This window comes from Nannobrachium achirus (genome assembly GCF_963921795.1).
Source record: "Nannobrachium achirus genome assembly, chromosome: 24".
Classification (NCBI taxonomy): domain Eukaryota; kingdom Metazoa; phylum Chordata; class Actinopteri; order Myctophiformes; family Myctophidae; genus Nannobrachium; species Nannobrachium achirus.
In genome coordinates, this window is record NC_137831.1 from 26,768,796 (window position 1) to 26,795,159 (window position 26,364).

General features: G+C 43.0%; 1 protein-coding gene across 1 annotated transcript in view; it reads left to right on the plus strand.

Annotated features, from left to right (window-relative positions):
- The window catches only part of tmtops2a (teleost multiple tissue opsin 2a), a gene marked incomplete at both ends in the record, with an annotated part of 45,767 nt that extends 24,603 nt beyond the window's left edge, over window positions 1-21,164 (plus strand). The window contains 2 exons of the mRNA XM_080720449.1: window positions 16,253-16,578; window positions 20,877-21,164. Of these exons, the coding sequence (XP_080576575.1) occupies window positions 16,253-16,578; window positions 20,877-21,164 (614 nt within the window). The remainder of the gene's footprint in view (window positions 1-16,252; window positions 16,579-20,876) is intronic.
- Window positions 21,165-26,364: the final 5,200 nt, after the last annotated feature.

The following is a 26,364-nucleotide window of genomic DNA, read 5'->3' on the forward strand; positions in this document are numbered from 1 at the left end:
CTGATTGTCCATATTCCATCCTGATTGGCTGAGATTGGCTTTCAAAGTTTGTAAGATTGGTCCGTTTTGGACAAAATGCCTCAAATCACAAACGCAGAGTGCAATTAACATGAAATCGCGCACACACGTTCCCATTAGGCTGAGGAAGAAATGCCACTTCAACTTTTTGAATTCAGCCTCATGGTGGCGCTATAACAGGCTGATTCGTGGTTTTACCTATAACTCCACCTATCAGTTTCAAACTTTGTAAGCGCACTCCCTGGATGCCAATTCAGAACCTCTGCCCCACATTTTTCACATGGGCCTGTTCTAGCGCCACCAGGAGGCTAATTTGTGCAAAACTACCTTTTGGTACAGATTTTGTCCAAAAATCACGCAAATCGGTAGACAGTATCTCTACAGTCATGTGATCGACATGGATCTGTCTGATTGTCCATATTCCATCCTGATTGGCTGAGATTGGCTTTCAAAGTTTGTAAGATTGGTCCGTTTTGGACAAAATGCCTCAAATCACAAACTGCTCTACGGCCTGTTCATCACAGCTACAGACCTACAGTACTTCATCATATTCTGGACGGTATAAGCAGGCTCTGATATTTTTCTCAGTAATTTCATGAATAGACTAGAAAGAAGAAGTGTGGTTGCCGTGATGCGAGTCACACTTGAATTCCGCCCTTGTCGTTTTATGCCCAAAAATGTCTTATTTTTATTATTCCCAGTGTATTTTTCCACCCCAAAAAATACAATTCATTAACTTTAAGCCTTGGTTTTCATTTCTGTGATTTTCTGAGTGAGTGTGTCCGAACAGTTCTCTCCTGAAAAGGGGACTGGTGTGATGTCACACCAGGGCCCATTTCCTATTGGACTCCCTCGAGAAGGGGGCGGTACTTTTTGGGAGGCTATATTTTATTGAGACTAGGCCTACATGAGGTGGAACCATGAGGTAAAGTGGTACTAAAATTGGAACGATACAGAGAAGATAAGTATGGTGCCATGCTAATATTGGAACGATACAGAAAAGATGAGCATGGCGCCATAGTATCTATTTTTTCCTGTTCTACTCTGTTACTGTCTTATCTCACCTCCCTGTGCTTGCTAGTTTTCTCCACCTGTGTCCTGTTAGTCTCTAAAGCCCGGATCATAGTCGGGTCCGCGGTGTGTAGTCTTTTCGAGTCTTTTTGAGTCATGAAACTACGTTACATCATTCCTCGCGGTGGAGAGCTTTCCACCGCGAGTCCCAACACATCTCTCTGTTTTTACTATCAGACAGACAGGCTCTACACCCCGTTCACTGATTGGTCGACCTGAACTGGTCTAGACGGGGTAAAGGACTTCACCGTGGGCCGTGACTATGATGGCCTGCACTTACTGTATTTTCTGACTTGAGGTGGAAATTTGCGGTGGATAGCTCTCCACCGTAGACTCTGATCCGGGCTTTAGGCAATCCCTGTGTTGATTGTCAGTTGTGTTCACCTGTGTCTGGTTAACCCTGTGAGTATTTAACCCCTCAGTTTCTTGAGCTCTCTGCCAGTAGTTAAATGCTTACAGTGTTTAGTAGCAGTAGCTACGATTTAGTGGTCTCAATATAGGCCCTATGTTTATTCTTGTGATCCTTACTTAAGTGAATATCTGTATGATCTTTCTTGCATGCATTGCCCCCACCCCTACCGTTTACGACTCCCCAACCGGGGTCTGGGGGTCAACTCCCCCAAGAACATCTTAACACAGCTACTTAGAGTACAATTACTCAAATAAATCTACTTTGTTGCTTTAATTACACAATTACACCACACTGACACTCCCCTGTCCAAGTTGAAAAAATGCACCAGTTGCCACCTCCGAAAATTTGCGCACCGAAATTTGGACGTCGGCTCGCATCGGCTCACGTTGGCTCACTCCGTCCAAATTTCGGATACATATATAGAATTTCATTCTATATATAACTATGGTTTTATCTGATTATCCATTTGGCATTTGAAATACAGTAATCACAGACAGTAGCACACCTGGGGAGTAGGGAGTCACAGGTTTGATTCCCCAGCTTGATTATTTGTCTCCAACATATTACATTTTACATGTTTTCAGATAGTGGTCTGCGGCCAAATTTGTATTGATCAGATTTTACTTGACAATGGCTTGTAAATGTCTGTGCCATTGCAGCTCAATGAATAGAGTAACTGCCTTGAGGTTGAGAAGTCAGAGGTTCAAGTCCTAGCCCTTGACAGTGTGTTGTGTCGGATAATCACAGAGGCTGAGTGACAGACACACAACTTTAAGATCTCTGGAGTCCAACATCTGGATGAATATCATCTTTCTCTTTTTCACTGAAGCAGGGAGTTCAAATCTCCCACAGGATATTTTTGCTGTCCATCTAAATTGTAATAGTTGGGTTAGGGTTAGGGTACGTTCGCCATTGAGCAATCCATGCCAGCATGGCTCAAAGGTTAAATCCAAGGTTCACAAATCAAAGGTTCCAGGTTCAAACCTCAAATAAAACTGAAATATCTCAACCCACCAAACAATTAAGATAGCTGGTAAATCAAACTGAAAGTGCATTACAATGAAACTCAAATGTCACAACAAAACAATGATCAATTAAAATGGTAATGGGAAAAATCAATGACAGTCACATATTAACTCATTAAAAGCCAACCCCGCGATGTCGCGGGAAAAGTAATAGAGTATCTATAGTGCCATCCACGCGATGTCGCGGGAAAAGTAATATATTACTGTAACGGCGAGTAAAAATACCTAGTACAATGGCCGACGCTCCGGAGACGAAATCCGCGCTGATTTGTCATCATCACGGCTCCACGAGCACACAATAGTCATCCCATAACATTGAGGTGGACGGGCCGCCTCATCTTTAATGTCCATTATCTCAAAACTACACTTTAGAAGCGAAGATGGAGGCAGATGCTCGCTTATAAAACACATGTATAAACGCTACGAGCCGATCCAGCATGGCTCCACATAAACAATGATCGGTTCAGTCGAAGGATCCGATGACGCCAGACCGGAAGTACTTCCGGTGGCCTTCAAAATAAGACAAAATAAGAGAACGGCCGTGAATGGGGGGGGGGGTGGGAGGCACTCTGGATATTATAATCCGTTAATGTCTGAGGCTTTTAATGAGTTAACTGAAAAATACCACAAAACTGCTGGGTAAAACACTAACATAATAATGAAAAAGCCCCAATAAAGACAATGTTGAATATAATGATTTAACTTAATTGCGACCGTAGGTCTCAGTTTAGTATCAAAACCTCCACCGGCCGTCGGTCGGTCGGTCGGTCGGTCGGTCGGTCACACGTCACACCTTTGCCCTGCTCATATCTCCGCATCAGTATGACATCACACCACATGTGTACACAAACCTTTGTGTACGTTGCTGTGGCAACAGTCTGTTGTTGCTGGTCTGTTAGTGTACGTTAGCAACCACCTTAGCAACCATGGTTTTAACCTAGGAACCAACTGTTTACCCTAGTATCAAAACCTCCACCGGCCGTCCGTCGGTCACACGTCACACGTCACACCTTTGCCCTGCTCATATCTCCGCATCAGTATGACATCACACTGCTGACATCAGTATGACATCACACCGTACACAAATGACCCTTATATAAGACCGGCATTATCTACCGACAGCTGCTATAAGCCAACCCTGGCGATAAGGTCTGAGACGAAGAAATGCTTCTTTCCTGGCAAGAATTGCCCCTTTATACTGTAGGGCTCGTTTGTGTATTGTATGACATCACGCCACATCATCGGCTGAGGACTGTGTGATGTCATCATATCTCCATATATGGAGACATAAGTTGCTCATGCCCAAATATGGGCTGGTGAGGTCAGACTTAGTGTGATGCGTAGGTTATCTCCATATATGGAGATCCAACTTCAATGAGTATATAAGACCGGCATTATCTACCGACAGCTGCTATAAGCCAACCCTGGCGATAAGGTCTGAGTCGAAGAAATGCTTCTTTCCTGGCAAGAATTGCCCCTTTATACTGTAGGGCTCGTTTGTGTATTGTATGACATCACGCCACATCATCGGCTGAGGACTGTGTGATGTCATCATATCTCCATATATGGAGACATAAGTTGCTCATGCCCAAATATGGGCTGGTGAGGTCAGACTTAGTGTGATGCTTAGGTTATCTCCATATATGGAGATTCAACTTCAATGAGTAACCATGGCAAACTGTCAACTGCCCGTATGTCTTGATAATTGGTAAAACAAACTTTTGGCCTATTTGTGGAGATAAGCGACCAACGGTCGCTTATCTCCCGATTAGGGAGTCTTACTGGTATGTACATTTCTAAAGCTTCTCCCTCTTCCACCGACCGGGTCTAAAAGAGGACGTGAGGAGGGAGCTGGGCTGTCTCTGCCCCTGTCGCCTTAAAAACCCAAAAATTGAAGACGTACCCACTACCCTGACCAAGATTCAAACCCTCAACCTTCAAGTAGTGAAACATCTACTTCACTCATGCACCACCAGGCCATTCACATTAATGCAATCTTGGAGCTTATATTTAACACACTGGATATTTTCACTGTCTATCTAAATTCTAAAAGTTGGGTTAAATATTACCTCCGCCATTGAGTCACCCATGCCAGTGTGGCACAAGAGATAAACACAGGTTAACAAACCAAAGGTGAGGTGTTCAATTCCCCACTGGATATTTTCGCTGTCCATCTAAATTCTAAAAGTTGGGTTAAGTATTACATTTGCCGCAGTATCATCCATGCCAGTGTGGCTCAATGGTTAAAACCAAGGTCTATAAGTCCAAAGGTTCTAAGTGCTAAAACTAAAATATCTAAAAACTCAAACTCACATCAAAAGCCAATAAACCAATCCAAAAGGGCACTACAATGAACTCAAATATCCAAACAAAAAATGAAACAATAAAATAAAAATGGTAATGGGCGATATCACTAATACATAAACTGGAAGAAAAATAAATGAAAATAAAATAACCACAAATACAAAATCACTGGGAATAATCACTAACATAAAGAAAAACAATAAATTAGAGAAAATGTTGAATAAAAAACTTAAGCTATCTACTGTATGTCATTGTGGCTCAAGAGATGAACACAAGTGTGGAGTTCAATTCCCCACTGGATGTTTTCACTGTCCACCTAAATTCTCAAAGTTGGGTTAAAAATTACGTTTGCCTTTGCATCATCCATGCCAATGTAGCTCAGGAGATGAACACAGGTTTGACAAACTAAAGGTGAGGAGTTAAATTCCCCACTGAATATTTTCGCTGTCCATCTAAATTCTAAAAGTTGGGTTAAGTATTTTGTACGACATTGCATCACCCATGCCAGTGTGGCTCAAGAGATAAACACAAGATTAATAAACCAAAGATGAGGTGTTCAATTCCCACTGGATATTTTTGCTGTCTATCTAAATTCTAAAAGTTGGGTTAATTATTACGTTCGTATTTGTATCATCCATGGCAGTGTGGTTTAAGAGATGAACACAGGATTAACAAACCGATGGTGAGGTGTTCAATTCCCCACTTTTCGCTATCTATCTAAATTCTAAAAGTTGGTTTATGTATTACGTCCGCCATTTGATTGACCATGCCAGTGTGGCGCAAGAGATGAATGCAGGTTTAACAAACCAAAGGTAAATAGTTCAATTCCCCTCTGGAACTTTTGGTGTCTATCTAAATTCTAAAAGTTGGGTTAATTATTATGTTCGCCCCAGTGTCACTCATGCCAGTGTGGCTCAAGAGATAAGTACAGGTTTAATAAACTAAAGGTGAGGTGTTCAATTCCCCACTTAAAAATTTGCTGTCTATCTAAATCCTAAAAGTTGAGTTAAGTATTACGTTCGCCATTAAATCATTCATGTCAGTTGGCTTAAGAGATGAACACAGGTTTAATAAGCCTAAGGTGAGGTGTTCAATTCCCCACTGGAAATTTTGTTGTCCATCTAAATTCTAAAAGTTGGGTTAAGTATTACGTTCGCCCCAGTATCATTCATGCCAGTGTGGCTCAAGAAATAAGCACAGGTTTAATAAACCACAGGTGAGATGTTCAATTCCACACTGGAACTTTTTGCTGTCTATCTAAATTCTAAAAGTTGGTTTAAGTATTACGTCCGCCGTTGTATCATCCATGCCGGTATGGCTCAAAAGATGAACACAGGATTAACTAACCAAAGTTGAGGGGTTCAATTCCCCGCTGGAACTTTTCACTGTCCATCTATATTTTGAAAGTTGGGTTAAATATTACGTCCGCCATTGTATCATTCATGCCAGCGTGGCTCAATGGTTAAAACCAAGGTCTAATAAGTCAAAGGTTCTAAGTTCAAACCCCAAACAAAACTGAAATATCTCAAAACTCTAAACAACATCAAAAGCCAATTAAAAACAACCCAAAAGTGCATTACAATGATCTCAAATATCCAAACAAAAGATGAAACATTAAAATAAAACTGGTAATGGGCAAGATCTCTAATACATGAACTGAAAATAAATAAAATAAAAAAAGAACCATAAATACAAAAAAAAGGAAAAAAATCACTAACAAAGAAAAATAATAAATTAAAGAAAACGTTTAATAATTATAATTTAACTTAATATGTAAATTTCAAAAGCTCCTCCCCCTGGAGGTGTGGCACCTGCAAACTCCTCCCTCTTCCACCGGGGCTAAAAGAGGGCGTGAGGAGGGAGCTGGGCTCTCTCCGCCCTCAACGCCTTAAAAACAAGAAAAATGAAGACATTCCCTGACCAAGATTCAAACCCACAACCTTCAGGTTGTGAGGCATATGCTTTACTGTTGTACCACCAAGCCTTTCACACTAATAGAAATTTGGAGGTTATATTTAAAGTTGAAAGGAGGGATGACAGGTCAAAAGATGAAAATCCACTGCAAACACCTCTACCCCTGATAGAATGACTGAATCTACTAGATCACCCCCTGATGATCAGGGTTCATTTTGACACACTCTATTCCAGGTTATTGTTTAAAACCATTTGTACTTTTACTGAGTCTGCACCTGCATTTACACTTGAAAGCACTTTAAAGCAAACAGAGATAAGTAATGTCATTCAAATTCATACCCTTTTTGTCATATATGGATTTCTTAGTTTGATGATCAAAACTATAACAGTTTCAGCCACAAGTTTTTCTTGTTTTGCCCTTCACTTTAGACAGTTACATTAAAAAAGACACTTTACATTTGTGACAATCTCAAAGTGCTACAATAGGCATAATACAAGTATCATTACACCATAAACTTTAAAGTTTAACTAGTTTCTCAATTAAATACTGCTGAATTATTAAATATATAATTAATAATTAAATGTTTATGTGTCACAACCCGGCCTGTGGGGCCATGACAAATTGAGGAGGACACGAGGTAGTGGTTTTAAATGTAACAATAATTTATTAACAAAATGTTTAAAGTTATACCATGTAACTTTTTTTATAAAACAAATCTTAAAATGGTCCTAACTGTTAAATCGCTAAAGTTTTAGAACCCCCACTCCATTATTTTCAGCTTCAAAAGCCTTCTCTTTATATGTTTTCTATGAGCCGTGAGGGGGGGAGAATTTCGCGGCAAAATGACGTCATCATACTACCGGCCAATCACAGCGAGGGTTATACACTGCCGGCCAATCACAGCGCATCTTGGAGTGGGGTCGCTAGGGCGGCCATATTTGTAGTCTCCCGTGTGTCTCTATACTCGGGTGCACGGTGAAGCATGGGTGAAGGAGTGTATCTCCGGAATGGCTGAACGCACAGGAACCAGGGACCCCTCAAAAGATAGATCTCGGCGAGGTGGAGGCAGACGCGGGCACCGGCTTCGACTGCTCTCTTCGCATTCAATCCGACTTTTTCACCATTTCTCAGACGTTTGAATGCAGAGAATATGCACTGGGTATCCACGGACTTTGAAGTACGCATGCGCCGATATCTCTCGCCTTGAATATTAGTCCCCTCAGGGGAATCGAACCCAAACCGTGGGTTTGTTGCATCCGTGCTCTACTGACTGAGCTAATGAACGGATGAAATGACTCCTTTTTTGTGCATTTATCTATGACGTGGATATCTATGACGTGGATAGTGGGGTAGATGTTGATAGTGAGGGACTGAATATTTACTATTCTGTCCATAACGGCACATAACTCGGTAACGCGGCTGAGTGGGATTGGGCGCCGTTCGCACCGTTCGTCGCGGCAACTCGGCTCGCTAGCGCTCGCCTCGGTGGCGACTCACGGGGCTCATCGGCGCCCAATACCGCGCCGCTCCGTCGGGGTCAGTGGCGTGGAGCGTTACACTGGGGAACAGAGCACACTTGGCATCTGGTTCGAGGCTGGGAGTCACCTCAGGTTTTATTTTTGCGCTCCTCTGAGGTTGACCACTAGATGTCGACATTTTACTACTAATATCTCTGCATTGGTGAGTTATTGGATACTGAATATCCAAGTATCCTGGATACTTTCTGCATTGAAGAGTCTGAAAGCACGTGAATATTTCGCATTAAGTGCGTTGATATCATTAGAAGCAGGTGACGCGGGGGTGTGAGAACCGAAAAACGGCCGAAAGACGCGGACGCGACCGAGGTTTGCTATAGAGCTACTGACCACAAGTTGAGCAACTTACACAGTATAGCTTTAAGTAATACTTTCAAGAGTTTGAGCTGTGTAGGTCAGTAATAAGTAGTGTGAGCAATGCATGGATGTGTGGTAGGTGTAGTTGGCCGGGGACCCAGTCACCAAAATTGGAGGGGACCTGTGATTTTCTGCCGTACTTTTTATTTCTGTTTTATCTATTAGTTTGGTCATTAAGGTCCACAGAATGAGAGGCCTGCTCTGCTGGAAACATAGCGAAAAAAAAGTTATGGTCATTTGTATATTCACTGTCCCATTGACTCCACTAGAAATATTATTTTAAAAGTCTGCTTTAATTAGCATGTGAGGGGTCAAACTAAGGGTTTTTCGTGATTCGGAATCCATTGCAAGTATCTGTTTTGCATGAAAAACATTCCTTGGGCTAGATATCGGCCCCCCCAAAACAGTCAAAAGTGATGAGTCATCACTTTTTTTCCACTTTTCACAGTTTTGGGCTGCCGAAAGTTAACCCAAGCAATGTTTTTTATGCAAAACAAATGCTTGCTATGGATTCAAAATCATGAAGAACCCCTAGTTTGACCCCTCACTGCTAATTAAAGCAGATGTTCTTCCTTTTTTTAATATTTCTAGCGGAGTCAATGAGACAGTGAATATACAAATGGCCATAACTATTTTTCGCGATGTTTCCGGCAGAGCAGGCCTCTCATTCTGTGGACCTTAATGACCAAACTAATAGATAAAACAGAAATAAAAAGTACAGCAGAAAATCACAGGTCCTACCCTATTCCTTGAGCTTTTGGGCTTGTGGGTCCCCAGCTAAGTGTGGGGTGTTGAAGAGTGTGCAAACTTGAATATAAGGGAAAGCAAACAAAAGAGGTGCTGTCGTCTGGACAGGGAGAGAGACTGGCTTGCCACCCAGTCTTATGTAGGGCTCCAGAGAGTACTGGCCAGGTGCTCCCAATGCACCTAATCATCAAGCTCATTGGCCGACACCCATAGGCTCTGTGGGAGAAGCACATATACAGGGAGAACACCATATGGACACCACAGGCCCTACAGGCCAGGTCTAAGGGGCTGTGACATATATAATATAATATGTACTTGATTATTTACAAAAAATAGAAATCTCCTGGATTCTGACAGTCCTCTGTTGGCAAACCTGCCTACCACTGCTAGCTGGTCTGCAAGAACAGATCCACTCTGGGTACGGGTGTGTGTGCGTGTGTGTGTGTGTGTGTGTGTGTGTGTGTGTGTGTGTGTGTGTGTGTGTGTGTGTGTGTGTGTGTGTGTGTGTGTGTGTGTGTGTGTGTGTGTGTGTTTGTAGGATTGAGCCATTTCAAATCACAAATGCAAAGTGCAATTTTCATGAAATCGCACACACACATTCCCACTAGGCTGAGGAAGAAATGCCACTTACATTTTTTTTAAATCAGCCTCATGGTGGCGCTATAACAGGCCGATTTGTCGTTTTACCTATAACTCCACCGATGAGTTTCAAACTTTGTAAGCGCACTCCCTAGAGGCCAAGGAAAAACCCTTTCCCTGCATTTTTCACATCAGCATTTTATAGTGCCACCATGAGGCTGTTTTTTGACAAACACATTTTTGACACTTCACTGTCTCTGAAGCTAACTTGTCCACTCACCTTGGATTGCGTTTGACCCTGCTCATTCATAACCACCTAATTCAATACCACCCAATGCACACCCACAACCAACATACTACACCTGGTGGAGACCTGTGCTCGGAAGAGCACTGCTTCTAGTTGCCCCTTTGGTTGAAGCACAAAACTTTCTTTTTTTTTTTGCCACACAAGATACATTTTCTTTCCTTCTGCAGGCATGCAAACTTGCTGTTTTGAATCCAAATTGGTCATTTGTCTGATTCGTTCAGATCCGGTGTAAAAAGGAGACTTACTGGACTGACTGGCCATGCTGTCAATAGAAAGTGAACGAGGCAAAGAAACTGGGCATAGAAAAATACAAGTGGATGATTTTGCAGAGCAGAGCAGAGCGTGGAGTCCCCTTCAAATAGTGGTGAGTAGGCCTATATAAGCATAAGCATACTTTGAAGGCTATAGAGCTCATGGGCTGCTGTCCCTGTGCCAATGTTTCCTAAGCAGTTCACCAATTTAACTATTTAACTAGCGAGGCCCGCTCATTGTGGCTCGCATACAGGCCCGGTGTTCACTTGTTCCGCCAGTGTGTATGAGTAAGTCACTGTTTAACCGAGTTAGAATCTTGCAAATTCACCCGACCCGACCCGAAAAAGGTCAAAAATTTTGCAGCGTGCTATGCGCCCCAGATAATGTTGTCACCTTTTTCACCTCAGGGCTGTTTGCATGTCTGTTTCTCTTTCTTTCTTTCTTTTTTTCTTTTCTTTTTGTTATGTATGTGAAACATGTACTGCCTACCGTACGTCTTGGCTCGCGTGACATGTTTTCAAAGGGATATTCTCGAGTGAAAATCAAATCAAATTAAATCCAATAAGTCAAGCCGAGCAGATTTCAAAGTGCACATTGAGTAATTTCGACCCAGTGTTACATTTGCATAATATATCTGCGTTCCGTTCCGTTATGTTCCGTCTTGATGTGCAGCTATTACACCTCAAAATGCTGGGTTTCTCCATGGAACCTCTATGGAATTAGACTGCCTTTGAACGGCTGTTTCCTTATCCAGATTCATTTCCGCTCACCTGGAGCCATAGTTGAAACACTGGAAACCAGTGGTGGAAGAACTACTCGCATTTGGTACTTAAGTAAAAGTATCAATACTGCAATGGAGAAATACTCTATTACAGGAGGAAGTTCCTGTATTCTAAATTTACTTGTATAAAAGTACAATAGTATTTGCATTGAAATATACTTAAATGGTAAATGGTGCATGAACCAGGGACTTTGTCAGTTCAGTCAGGAACACAGTCAGGCGTGAGTAATCAATAGAAAAAAACTATTCTAGGGGGTGAACTACTCGTTTAAGCTCAAAACATGTTGCATAGCATTGTGTGAGTCTGAGTAACTGTTTTGTACAATAATTATTGTGCAGTCCAGTATGTGTGTTACTTGTGTGAATTTCTTCACACAAGTGTGTGTGTGTGTGTGTGTGTGTGTGTGTGTGTGTGTGTGTGTGTGTGCGCGCGCGTGTGTGTGTGTGCGCGTGTGCATGCAGCCACGACAGCATTGCCAGAGGGACATGAGCACATGCATGTAACGCATATGTAACACCTGGCTCTCGGACTGCTGGATGATCCTATTAAAGTTAAAGCAATAAGTCACACGCCAAGCTGTGCCTGCTTTTAGTGGTGATTCCAGAACAGCCATTATGGGCCGTTGTTAGGCCCAGTGCACCAGTGGTGGAAAAAGTACTCAGATCCACCGACCGGGTCGCTTATCCACTGACCGGGCTGCTAACCCTAACCCTAACCCTAAGCTTAACCTCAGTAACCGTACCTCAGTAACTAACCTGCCGACGCAACCCTAAATCACCGCCCGGGTCGCTAACGCTAAATCTACCTACCGGGTCGCTAAATCACCGACCGGGCCGCAAAATCACCGACCAGGTCGCTAAATCCACCGACCAGGTCGCTAAATCTACCGACCGGGTCGCTAAATCTACCGACCTAAAACTGCAGCCCGGTCGGTAGATTTAGCGACCCGGTCGGTAGATCTAGCGACCTGGTCAGTGATTTTGCAGCCCGGTTGGTAGATTTAGCGACCCGGTTGGTAGATTTAGCGACCCGGTCAGTGAAAACTACCGACCAGGTTGCGACCAGGTTGGACGTCGCTAAATGATCTCGCTCCTACTGGACTAAAGTTTTCAAATACACTAAATGTAGCAGAGTAAAAGTACAATATTTGGATCCGAGATGTAGTGGAGTAAAAGTAAAAGTATTGGAAATTGGAAATATTCAAGTAAAGTACAAATACCTCAACATTGTACTTAAGTACATTACTTAAGTAAATGTACTTAGTTACTTTACACCACTGCAGTGCAGAGTGCCAAAAACATGTATGTATATGCCTATGAGTGGGGGTGGTGGGGTGTTCCAAGGGGTCCCCACTCCCCAGCTAAATCTGTTAAAGGAGTGGTTCACCCCCAAAATGACTTTTTTTTCTATTGATTACTCACGCCATGGAGACTTCAGTTCAATAATATTTTTAGTTTTTTTGTCACATTCCTAAGACAACATTTTTATTACATTGTAATATTTTTTTGTCTTAGGAATGTGACAAAAAAACTAAAAAATATTATTGAACTCACGAGTAATCAATAGAAAAAAAAAACATTTTGGGGGTGAACTACTCCAACCATTTATTCACATACGTCGCGGGCTCGCGGCTATTCAAAAACAGGGGTTGCACAGAGCTTGCACATCTGCTTTTATTTTGGACGTTTTCAAACGCATCTTCTCTTCTGGGGAGATGTCAAATGTTTGAGAAACCGCAGATGTAAAACAAGGGAACAGGGTTCGGGGACATACAAGGTTTTCTCCTTGGTGTTTTCTGTATAGCACACACACACATGGCATGTTAATGAGCTGCCCATCATGAGGGGAGTGGACCATATGGCACGCAACGCAACGCTGGCCACACACACACACACACACACACACACACACACACACACACACACACACACACACACACACACACACACACACACACACACACACACACACACACACACACACACACACACACACACACACACACACACACACACACACACACACACACACACACACACACACACAAATGACACTTCACATGACAAGAGCTTAATCCCTCGTCAAGTGTGGTCCCCACCTCTCACGTTCTCAGCCGCCACCGACTCATTTCATTTGGATTCCACAGAAGCCACTCTGCATGTCTTCTATTCTATGTTGATTTTGACAGCACTTTTTGATGTACATTTTGGTCATAGTCGGTTGAATAACTTCTCATTTAGTTTTGGTCATATTTCATATTCATATTCTCCCATTGCCGGATTCTCGTTGACATTTTAACCTCAATACGATTCAATGAGGTTTTGGACGAACTTTACACTTGATTTTATCTGTGGTTTCAGCTAATAGCATTTCATTTGATTCATTTCCGTTCATTTGATTCATTTCTGGACAGTTCATTTCTGGAGGGGCTATAGATAGATAGCAGATTTGAAATCGCTGCAAAATAGGCTCCATGTACGGTCTATTGAAACCAATGGTGTGACGCCGTCCGTTCATTTCACAGTCTATGGTATTGGTATGTACGGCCAACTACAACAACCGGGATATAGGCTATATTAGGGAGGTGGAAATGGTCCCCCTTCGAGCCATTGATATTGGTATTTGAGAGTGTGCCAGTGGAGCCCTCATGGGTTAATCAGAAGGACATCAGGGATGCAATCGGCTTAACCCTTGGAATCAGTGGGTAGTGTTGTTGTTATTAACTCATTAATACTATGCTAACCGCTAGCTGGTATGCCAGCTGGCATGACCACAGGTTGCCCGCAAACAACTAGCTTGCCTCATTATTAACGGTCAGCGTCAGATTATCTACAGCAATGGTTCTCAATTTTTCAGGCGGTGACCACCCGAAAATAATCATATTTGAACTGGTGACCACCCTGACAAGCACTCTGACATGTAGGAGTTGGTGCCACTGTTACAGAATGCTCATAGTTCGATGGTCCTTACCCTGTTAAAACCGGGAAAGCGTCTGTGTTACTTTAGATTTTAACCACTCCACTTTAACCATTATTTTATACTCTGGCTATTTGAAAATAGCAGATCTACAAGCTCATATGTCTAATGAGCTTAGCTGCTAATTTAGAAGGATCGTGAACATTTGTGAAAATCTTATTTGTATTAGTCGGGGGTTTGAGAACCAGTGTGCTAGCGGACATGTCTACATGTGGCTCTTTAATGCACATGAACAGAACTTGACAGGGTAGATAGAACCCCCATACCACCCACCCCCAATCTCAGCTTTCAAACTAACATGTTAACTTTGAAGTGGTACCGCAGATGTAATGAAGCATATGGATTTGCACAGTAGCAGCCTGCTATAGGTGGTTAACCCCCAACATGCCTAGCTCTGTCGGGTGGAAACCTCATAACTGTTTCAGCATTCAAGTTCTAAAATAGCAAAAGTTGCAGATCTACAAGCTCAAAATACATCGCTTCCCGCCATGTTCCGAGCTTGCAGATCTGCAACTTTTGATGCTTATATAGTATACTATTTTGAATACAGGCCTTATACCTGTAACAGAGTAGGCTATTCTTTTTTTGTGGTATTGCTACTTTCACTCAAAAATAGAAGAAATAAACATAATAGTTCTTGTACAACTTCTTTTCCTTTCCTTCGCATAAATCGTGTTCCCACCGAGATTAATGTACAAAAAAAATAAGAAAAAAGTCACATGCTCTTTGCGGCGATTGCGTCATCCTTCATTACACCCATTAGATTATGTTAACATCAAGAGAGATGATCTGGTGCTTTAATCCTCGGACAACGTGCCACTTGGTAGCGTAGTCAAAACAAAACAAAAAATACGTCAGCGTTAATTCCCTTCCTTGATAATTGGTCTAGTGTGGGCTGGAGGGCAGGTAAGGGGCTGAGGATCAGCTTTTAATTTGGCAAATACTTATGTTCATAAGGCTGAAATAAAGGGTAAAATCCAAGAGTACAGGGTGAAACCAAGATAAAGCCCAGCTGTAATGTGGTGGGCAGTGGCTCTTTTGAGAACCTGGGCTCTATTTTGATTGTCTTAAGTACCAGCTCTTATGCCTTAACTAAAAGGCCTGTCCATACTTTCTCCGACCACCAAACTTTTAGTGTTAAAGGTTCGGTTCAACTACAAAATGATGTCACTCGCATCTTCTGAAAAGCATTACCTGGAATTAGAGTTCGGAAAGCTGCATGTCGGAAAGAGACAGTATGGCCAGGTCTTTAAGTTAAGGCATAAGAGCTGGTACTTAAGACAATCAAAATACAACCCCCAGTGTTCATTTAGTCGACTACCTTTTTCCACTGACGAAAACAAAATAAAAGCCGAATAAAAAACTAAGCTATGATGACTGAGACTAAATATACTGACAATTTCGTTCACAAAACTAGATTAAAACGTTAGGGAGGGACTGGTGGAGAAGAGATGAACGACAAGTCCTTTTATGTTTGGTTGTGCTTGGGTGCCGATCTACAAGCAGGATGAAATCAAGATAACCACCTGGTTGGCTGGGGTTCTTTTGAGGAGAACTCTTGAATGGGAGCTCATTCATCTCTGACAGTATATGGACCCTTATGGGTCCATTTGGTTCCATGTGTACATACTGTAGATGACGCATTGTGAGCTTGTATATCTGTTAATTACATTTTTGTATACATTTGATACATTCTGCATAATTGGTCATTCTTTATAATACTACTTTCTACTTTTGGTACTTTTAAGTAATTTTTTTTAAACCAATACTTGTAGGTATGTCTGTATGCAGTATGGCGCGTATGAGTAGTGACAGCCACAATACCGCTGAGTGACCAAGTGAGTGGTGCTGTTGAGCAGCCTTGACATCAATGGACAAACAGAATAATTCATATAGTTTAACACTGCTCGAACGAACCGCTCTCTTTACACTGTTATTTTACTAATACATTTCCCACTCCCCCCGCCCGCAGGTATCGTGTCCCTGGTCTCGCTGGCGGTGCTCTCTTACGACCGCTACAGCACGCTGACCGTGTACAACAAGCGGGCGCCCGACTACCGCAAGCCCCTGGTGGCGGTGGGCGGCGCCTGGCTCTACTCGCTCTTCTGGACGGTGCCCCCCCTGCTGGGCTGGAGCAGCTACGGCCTGGAGGGCGCCGGCACCAGCTGCTCGGTCACCTGGACGGAGAGGACGACGCGCTCGCACTCCTACATCATCTGCCTGTTCATCTTCTGCCTGGGCATCCCCGTGCTGGCCATGGTGTACTGCTACGGACGCCTGATGTTAGCCGTCAAACAGGTATGTACTGTACTGTACTGTAGGTAACGGGGGAACGCATATCGCTGTTGCCGGGTAGAAAGCTCTTATCTCTGGTGTTAATTTTGACTAAACTCACCGCACCACCACAACTTAAGCAGAACTTTCTTTGTTTTTGTTTCTTTTCTTTTTTACATTTTTCCAAGTTTGTATCTGTACCAAATCTTTCAACGAAGAAAGCGCAAGAGAACAGATTAAGAATAATCCATATAGCAGTGCAGTGCTTGAGATCCAGGCCTAAAACACTGAGGGTTCTTGGTTCTAAACCAGCAAGCACATTTTTGCCAAGTTTTACCTAATCTTTCAATCAAGAGTGCACAAGAGAACAAATTAATGAGCCACGGCGGTGCAGTGGTTAAGATATGAACCTCATAAATAAGAAGGTTATTGGTTTAAAACCAGCTAGGACATTTTTCCAATGATTGTACGGTACCTGCATCAAATATTTCCCTGAAGAAGACACAAGAGATATACATACAGTATGAGCCATGGTGGTGCAGTGATTTAGGCCACGTTTAGACGACAACAGTCTCTAGAGAAAGCGGAAAAATGTTGTTGCGTTCTCTCATTTAATCCAGCGTTCAGAGGGAGATGCAACAATGACTAAAACGATGTAGTGTGTATGCCATGTCGCTAGGTGGCGGTGACACACTTTTCCGCTCTCCTTCCTATCACAGCATTTGTTTACATAATCACCATGGCAGTGGACAGGCTCCACTGCTGTCAGCTTTGCAGCGTCGACGGCCATGACATCACACATTTTGCGGATTCCCTGTATACTCGCATGTTTAGATGGAAACGCAAGGAGGATCATTTCAAAGATTTTCACTCTGGGAAGAGGTTTTCCTTTTTGCGTTTCCAACCCCCGAAATTCCTGTTGTCGTCTGAACGGAAGGCATACCTGACATTTAATTTCAGCATTTTCTCGTGGAAACAGCGTTGTCTGAACAGCGCCTTAGATACAAGCCTGGCTTACAGAAGGTTCATGGTTCAAAGCCTGCAATAGCATAGTTCCTAAAATTATACCTGTTCCCTAATTATTCACCCCGTTGAAGACCTAAGAGTTGAAATGTGCCAGTTCTCCTTGTAGGCTACAGCAATAAATGTACCATATATTTTTCCCCTCACAGTCTGCATCACCACAAGCATTTAACCTTTTTTTGTCATTCTGCTCAGTCACATTGGTCATTAGCATTATTTTGTAAAATGTAAACCCCTATGCATTACTGCATGCACGTGCCCTGATTTCCTCAAATTCGCAAGTCCAGTCCATCGACTCACCACAGGATTGGTTCCCTAATCTTCAGTCCACCAATAATTTCCCATCACCTTCAATAAGTGCACCTTACATCACCGATGTCCTGAGCCACTTCTGTTTAGTTTAGTCTAGTGCAGCGCTTCTCAACTGTGGGTCAGATTTTCTTTTCGTCAAATATAAGAAAGAGGCAAACATTTTGAAAATAGACTATCTACAAGCTCTCAACACCTCGCTGAGCTTGTGGATGTGATATTTTCACTATATTTAGTCGAGTCAAACTAAATTCAACGCCTCCTTCAAACTCCTAAATTACAATTGTTTATCAGGGTGGGGGGTAGTCTAGCTCAGCTAGACTATATCTGCCATTGCTAACACAAGGCAGTGTGATATTGTCTGGCTATGCGAGGCTAGGGTCCCCAGTTCAAATATAATTATTTAGTGGGGTCACGGCCTATATAGGACCATTGGTCTAGTTTTTAATTCAGACCAACCGTCAATTCTGTCTAAGAATTTGTGTTTAAAACGTAAAGTATTGGAAATGTGTATTTCTTCAAAATTTAGACCCCACCCTATCTGTTTGATCCTAGGGGGAAATTCAGCTTCACTCAGCTGACTGCTATGTGTGAAAGAATTTTTGTGTGTTTTTGTATCAAAAGTCTTAGTTTTTTTTACAGGTTGAAAATGAAAATGTGTGAAGTGGTCATTTAAGTATTGTTTAAAAGCAAACACTCCAGTACTTAAACTCAAGTTGCCTATGCCGTTTTCTCTTGTAGTTGAGCAATCTTTGACCATTAGTACAGCATAGTATACATTGATTCAACTGCTAGAGCTGGGTAATAATTTGTCGACCGCTGGCGATACTAAAACTGTCCATTTGCACGGGTGGCTTCCATTAGGGCCAGCTCAGCAGGACAGAGGTCAGGGGTCGATGTTAACAACATGCCATGACAGTACACATGTATATAAACACGTCAGATTAATTACGCTGCTTGCTTTGAAGTGAAACATAAACTGTTTGGCGGCTCCCGAGTCCATCGGAATAGATGGAGTTATCAGAGAGTTTTCTTCTGAAAATAGGAGAGGCATGAGGCATGGGCCCCTTGTATAGACGGTTACATACTGCATAACATTGTGTCACAAATTAAACTTTTTCATAGATTTCATAGATAACTTCATAGACGTGATGTTTACAACTATTTCTAGTAATATGTTGGATTCGCATGTTATTGTGTATTTTCTAACATTTAACCACTTAAATCCTCAACACTTTGTAAACTTGACCTTTGGCTCTGTAAACTGGTCTGCTCAGAGTGTTCCCGCTAGGGAAAGTAGGTTTTCAACTCCCTAAAACCGTCTTTGTTTCGGGGAGAAGCTAAATTGTATTATTATAATTTTTTGTACTAAAGACGAGAGGCTGGGCTACCGTGGGTGTGAGCGCAATGGCTCATTGGTCCCATAATAGCGTTAAGGAGAACTCCTTCTAATGCTATGGACCAGAGCTAAAGAAAACCAAGGGGCACAGTTTCGCATGGCTACAGTTTGTTCCCTGTCCTGTGCTGTACATTCCTTCCTACCTGGCCTTCAGTCAGCTCCTCTCTCCAGCATCATGTACTGTATTTAATAGGATAGAGAGGGCAGGCGGTGTACCGGAACTCCTTTATATAAAAATAAAACAACAACATTCAATCACGGGCAGCTTATATCCTGTGGGAAAGGGAGCATTAAGGTGCCTGAGGGGGTACTCCCATTTCCTCATCATTTATAAGGATCCGGCGGGATCTGGGGATTACGCTGAGCGAACCAGTGGAGCAGAGCGGAGCATGTCATGTCACGTGGGTTTTTCTGCCCTGGACTGGGAGGGAGAGAGGGGTCGGGGTCGTGGCACACCGTTAATCTGTCCCTGAGAGAAGGAGAAGGTAGTAGAGGTAGACCAGTGTGCAGGAGGGACCTGCATCCGTGGGTTGGAAATGTACTGGTCGGAAAGCAGCGTTGGTTTTGACAGCATATTTTGATTTAGTTTGAGTCATAGTCTTTTGAATAAAATTCTGTTTAGTTTGTCATTATTTTGGTCACCTGAAATACTTTTAGTCTAGTTCTAAAAATATATATATATATATATATATATATATATATATATATATATATATATATATATATATATATATATATATCTTAAGATTTTAGTCGACTAAATCTATAGTTTGGCCTTGATGGTGTCGTAATGGGCTAGTCCCAGTTGTCCTACGCCCAGTTGTCCATGTCCCAGTTGTCCTACTGTAGCCTGGATGTATGGGCTAGTCCGCGAACAGACTGTAAAGCAAGCGATCTTCATCCCATTCATGCGTTTATTGTGCGCTTGCCCAGGCCGATAAATATAACGATTGCATTCACCACGGCTTCGTGGTCCGCTCTTCGCGGGCACTCGCGCCTGCGGCGCTCGGGCGCGAAGAGCAGGACCAAGGTCCGCTGGCCTTCGCGCCGCTTGCAATGTCGTGGACAATAATTACAGCAGTAGGACGGCGAATTTTCGGCGAGAGCTGTACACTACTTGAGTAGCTGTACGAATGCTGAGGTGGGGGTAGGCTACATGTAGCTACTGGCTACATTAGGACAACTGGGACACAGTAGGACAACTGGGATGTAGGACAACTGGGCGTAGGACAACTGGGTTTTTCCCGTCGTAATGCCTGATTTTACACTTGGTTGCATGGTGAAAATAGCTGATCTACAAGCTCACAATGTGGCATAGCGTGACACGCTGTGAGCTTGTAGATCTGCTATTTTCAGAGCGTAACACCGAGCGCATCCAAACATAAAAAATACCTTTCTTTTAACTAGATCTTGAGAGCGTCTTGAGAGCGTACAATGAAAACAAAGGGACCCTTACGGGTCCATTTGGTTTCATTGTACGCTCTCAAGAGTTAAAGATCTATAAGGGTCCATTTGGTTACCAACTCTCCATCATTTAGCATGGATTGAAAACCACGGTTACATACCTTCCGGTCTGTGTTGTCTGTTGCAGATGGGGCGGATACGGCGCACGGCGGCTCGGCGGCGGGAGTTCCACATCCTGTTCATGGTGCTGACCACGGTGCTGTGCTACCTGCTGTGCTGGATGCCCTACGGCGTGGTGGCCATGATGGCCACCTTCGGCCGGCCTGGCCTGGTCACGCCCGTGGCCAGCGTGGTGCCCTCCATACTGGCCAAGAGCAGCACCGTCTTCAACCCGCTCATCTACATCCTCATGAACAAGCAGGTATGGGCCTGGGGTCGGAAGGAAGGAAGGAAGGAGCTCTGCTGGGTGTTGTAGTTTATTTTTCGTTAGTAGAAAGGGAGAACTACAACAGGTGGGTCGGAAGGAACTCTGGGTGTTGTTGTAGTTGATTTATTTTGGTTCATAGAACGGGAGAACTATAACAGGTGGGTCTGAAGGAATTCTGGGTGTTGTAGTTTATTCTTTTGGTTCATAGAACAGAACTACAACAGGTGGGTCAGAAGAACTTTTTTTTCTTTTTTGGGGACATGAAATTAGAAACCGACAGAGACAATATCAAGTAATACAACAGGTGGGTGGAAAAAAGGCCACTGTGGGCAGTGGTGTTAACACATCCACATCTCGATTTTCAGTTTTTCTTACCTTTTCCAGTAGTCACAGAATATTTATCTCCGTAGTTATGTTTTTCACACCTTTAGAGCACACCCACAGCCATAATTAGGACACATCATCTATCATTAGATGGCAAGATATTTGAAAGGAATACATTTTTATGTATTCATATGTAAAACGTCCCTAAATGTCTAATTTGAATTACTGAAAAACATACTGTGTGATGACATAGGCCTATATAAACCTTCATGAATATAAATTAATATTTATTTCATTCACCCGTTTGATTCCCAGTAGCTCACGTTCCTCCACTCGCACCTGATTTTAATTAAGGGGGACACACACCGGCTGTGGACAATGTGCGTCAAAACAGCAGCCCCCATTATTTTCAATGAACATAACCATACTGGCGGCGTCAGGCGCGTGTTCACACCTTGCCTGCTGCTCCGATGCGCCACTGTTCTATTTTCCAGGCGCTGTCTCGCGGTGAAATGTCCGTGCTCCGTCCACAGCTGGTGTGTGCTCCCCTTAACACATGGGAAGCCAAGGTTTCTAACATTTCTAGCTGTTGCTGCTGCCGTCGTTCACTTACGCTTTAATTTTGAAGAGCCTCGGAAGCTTCGTGCGTGTGCACGTGAGTGTCCACTGGCGATTGAGGAGGATAATCCATTTGTTTACAAACGCTCGCGAAACTAAAATCCAAACCGTGGCCGACCATCGCGGTAAAGTGTCGCCGTGAAAACAGGCAGATCTCTGCTTCCCTGGCGTTCTTTGCACCTTATTCATAGATAAAGCTGTTTTTATGTTTCAGCCTAGAATGGAAGTCAATGCAGCCTAGACCAGCCTGTTTTAAACTTAATAAATAGTGCATTCAAATATTCATCTGAAAACATTGGAGGTAAGACATAAGCATTAATTTGCAACGCATTTAAGTGCCGCTAAAAATAATTGCTCCCTCTCTCTCTCCCCGCCTCAGGCTGATGTGTAGAGTTCAGAGATCCCATTGCCCGGAGGGAACGGAAGTGTCAGCTGACACTGCGATTGGTCAAAGGAAATCACACCCCTGTTTGAACTAAACCTAGCAAAAATGTTAGCAATAATGTCATTCCTGATTCCACAACATCGCCAATTAATTTCTTTTACATAATTGTGCGCTTCTATTATGGGGGTCCCTAGCACTTAATACTGTATCAATTTGGGGGTCCTTGATACAAGTTTGAGAACTACCGCATTATTGAATATGACACATTATCCTGAATATTACACACACACACACACACACACACACACACACACAACTCAGTCAAACTCCACTGCTACAAGCTAGTACATTTTTATTATTAAGTCCAAGTAGAAAACAATGAACAAAGTTACAAATTCTATACAGAAAATGGAAACATTATCAGTGCAAATGAGTCTATCGAAAGTAAACAGTAAAAACAAAAGAAAAGAGGCAAAAACAAGCAGTTTCTTGGAGTGACTAAAGAAAAAAAGCCTGCGCTTAACATGGCAGGCTTTCTACACGGTCAGGAACAATGACATTTCTATTGCTGTCTTTTGTGCGCACGCTACAACTCAACGCACATACATTACTTACATACTATATACATACATTAATACGTAGCCCACATACATATGAATACATACAGTACATACATACAGTATATATTCATGATAAGGACGCAGACTTGGCTCATTATTGTCTACAGCAGTGGTTCTCAAAGTGGGGTCCTTGAGAGATTTAAAGATCTGCTATTTTCAAAAGAATCTTGAAATTCCAATTATTATTGTATTTATTTATTATTATTTTTTTTTTTTATATATATATATTTTTTTTTTTGGAGGGGGGGCATTTTAACTATACAAATCTTGCATCAACACAAAATCATATTTTCAGAATGGGAGGGGGGGGGGGGGGATTGTGGCCAAATACATATTGTGGGGGATCCTTGATATAAAAAAATAACCACTGCTTTTACAATGCGCTGGAATGTATCACTGATTTTTATCTTATGTTATTTATGTATCGAGACACTTTTTGTGTCCCTCGGTCTTGTCAAACACATCGATATATATATATACATATATAGATATTAGTGATGCCCGATATTATCGGCCGATATTAGCATAAAAATTAATATCGGAAAAAGATTCGGTATCTGTATTTTTTTTTTATTATATATATATATAACAGGAAGTATTACTGTATGGTAGTTAGGGGTGTGCCAAACATCGAATTGTATTTTTATTGAGGTGAAATAAGTTACAATGAGTTTCAAAAATGAAAATCATAATGCAGCCGATCCCTCTCCTTCACTGCCTGCAGCGCTAATGGCCCATCAAGCACCCTTCCACACAGCCGTGGAGGAATGTACTCTTAATTGACACTCGTTAAGGCCTATTCAACTATTGACCTGACCTCTCTTTGATGCGTGTTGCTCACACAAGTAGCTAGTTTGCTTGGCTAGTTTCTAGCCCCACACACACACACACACACACACACACACACACACACACACACACACACACACACACACACACACACACACACACACACACACACACACACACACACACACACACACACACACACACACACACACACACACACACACACACACACACACACACACACACACACACACACACACACAGGTTCTCAAAATGTTTGGGGACTCAGGGATCCTTGCGGGCGTTCCAGGGGGTCCCCAGCTAAATGTTAGATAGTTAGGAATCAAATGGACCGATATGGGTCTGTAACTCTAGAGTGTACAAATGGAACCAAATGGACCCTTAGGGGTCTGTAACTCTGAGTGTACAAATGGAACCAAATGGACCCTTACAGGTCTGTAACTCTTAGTGTACAAATGGACGCACACACACACACACACACACACACACACACACACACACACACACACACACACACACACACACACACACACACACACACACACACACACACACACACACACACACACACACACACACACACAGCAGGGAGAAAGGCACAGTAGCAACAGTAAACAGTAACACAGCCACAGCTTGATAAAAGGGAGAGGAGAGGAAATTGACCTATTGTTTTGGCAACAGGTCAGTCAAGCTCAAAGGATTGCCTCCGTACGACTTATCCAAAGTAAAGCCGCATGCAAATTAAAAACGGTGGTTCAAGGAAAACACTTCCCTGTGCACAGACTGGTGCTGGCTGCATGCAGCCAGCCACTTCTTCAGCCTCATGTTCACCACCAGTATGTTGGATTCCACAGCCCATGAGGTGGAGCTGAGGAGTGCTGAGCCTGAAATCATTGGCTTGCTGGTGGAGTTTATCTACACAGCCAGGATCTCAGTGAACAGCAGTAACGTCCAGTCGTTGCTGGACGCAGCCAACCAGTACCAAATTGAGCCGGTGAAGAAGATGTGTGTGGACTTCCTCAAAGGACAGATTGACGCCACCAACCGTCTGGGCATCGCATCCCTGGCAGACTGTATACTGTCCAGAGCTGAAGGCAGCAGCGGAGGACTCCTCACAATACAGATGCCCCAGCATCTGTATTGTGAGCTGTATTGTGAGGAAAGCTTTAAGTGAAAGCTTTAAGTGGTTAATACTGTAGATGCATTTCTCTGCTCTGGGGAAGAAAAAGACCACCAGACCAGACTGAATGCCACAGAGAACCAGGTTATGGACCAACAGACCAGACTGAATGCCACAGAGAACCAGGTTACAGACCACCAGACTAGACTAACTGCCACAGAGAACCAGGTTACAGACCACCAGACCAGACTAACTGCCACAGAGAACCAGACCAGACTAACTGCCACAGAGAACCAGGTTACAGACCACCAGACAAGACTGAATGCCAGAGAGAAAGAAAGTGAAGCACACCTTGCTCAGCTGTCCACCATTGAAACACTTATGAAAGCTACTGACAACCAATTGGTGCAGGAACTGAGGGACCAACCCAAGGTGGCCTTTTCTGCTGGTTTGGGTGGACAAGTTAGACCTTCTAGTATCATCACTACAAGAATGTCATCACCAAACATCGGCAACGCATACAATCCAACCACAGGTATCTTTACAGCAGCATTGAGAGGAGTTTATCACTTCAGATTGACGCTGTTGTCTACAAGAATGTCATCACCAACATCGGCAACGCATACAATCCAACCACAGGTATCTTCACAGCAGCATTGAGAGGAGTTTATCACTTCAGATTGACTGCAGCTCACGCCAAGTACTCAAGTGATACGTATATCTTTATGTATAAAAATGAACAGCAACTCCTTCGTAACAATGCGTACACTCATCGTGGTAATTGCGTATCCATCTAATGGAATGATCTTAGAGCTGCTATATATATACACTTTATTATAATAATAATGTTATTCAAAAGACCAAAAGGAATTGCTGTCAAAAATCTACACCAAACTGACATGGGCAGATGAGGATGAGGATGCCATCTTTTATAAAGTGCTTGTTAGGAAGCCATCATTCTAGCGCTGGCTCTCAGACCCCAAGGAGTCCATGCACGAGGAATAGAGCTGTCAATCTGGGGGAGAGCATACATGTTCCCCTGTCCAGAGGGAAGCCATTACACACATTATCATGCAAACGTGCACACACACACACACACACAAACACAGGGTCATAAGGAGCAAAACAACACCAGGCAAGGATGGCCTCCAGCTGTAGACCCCACAGCTGGGACTTATAGGCACCGTCGGAGGCAGAGATGCCCTACAGCAGGGGTTGACGCTAGCGCCTGCCCGCGGCAAGTAAAACAAAAGGTCGGGCAGGTGAAGTTTGCTACCGTCTTGCCCGACCGGGCAGGTGCGCATTTTGAGAAACATAACGAGATATCCGTCTTCTTTAGATTATTGAACAGGACAAAAGTCCGTCTCCCAT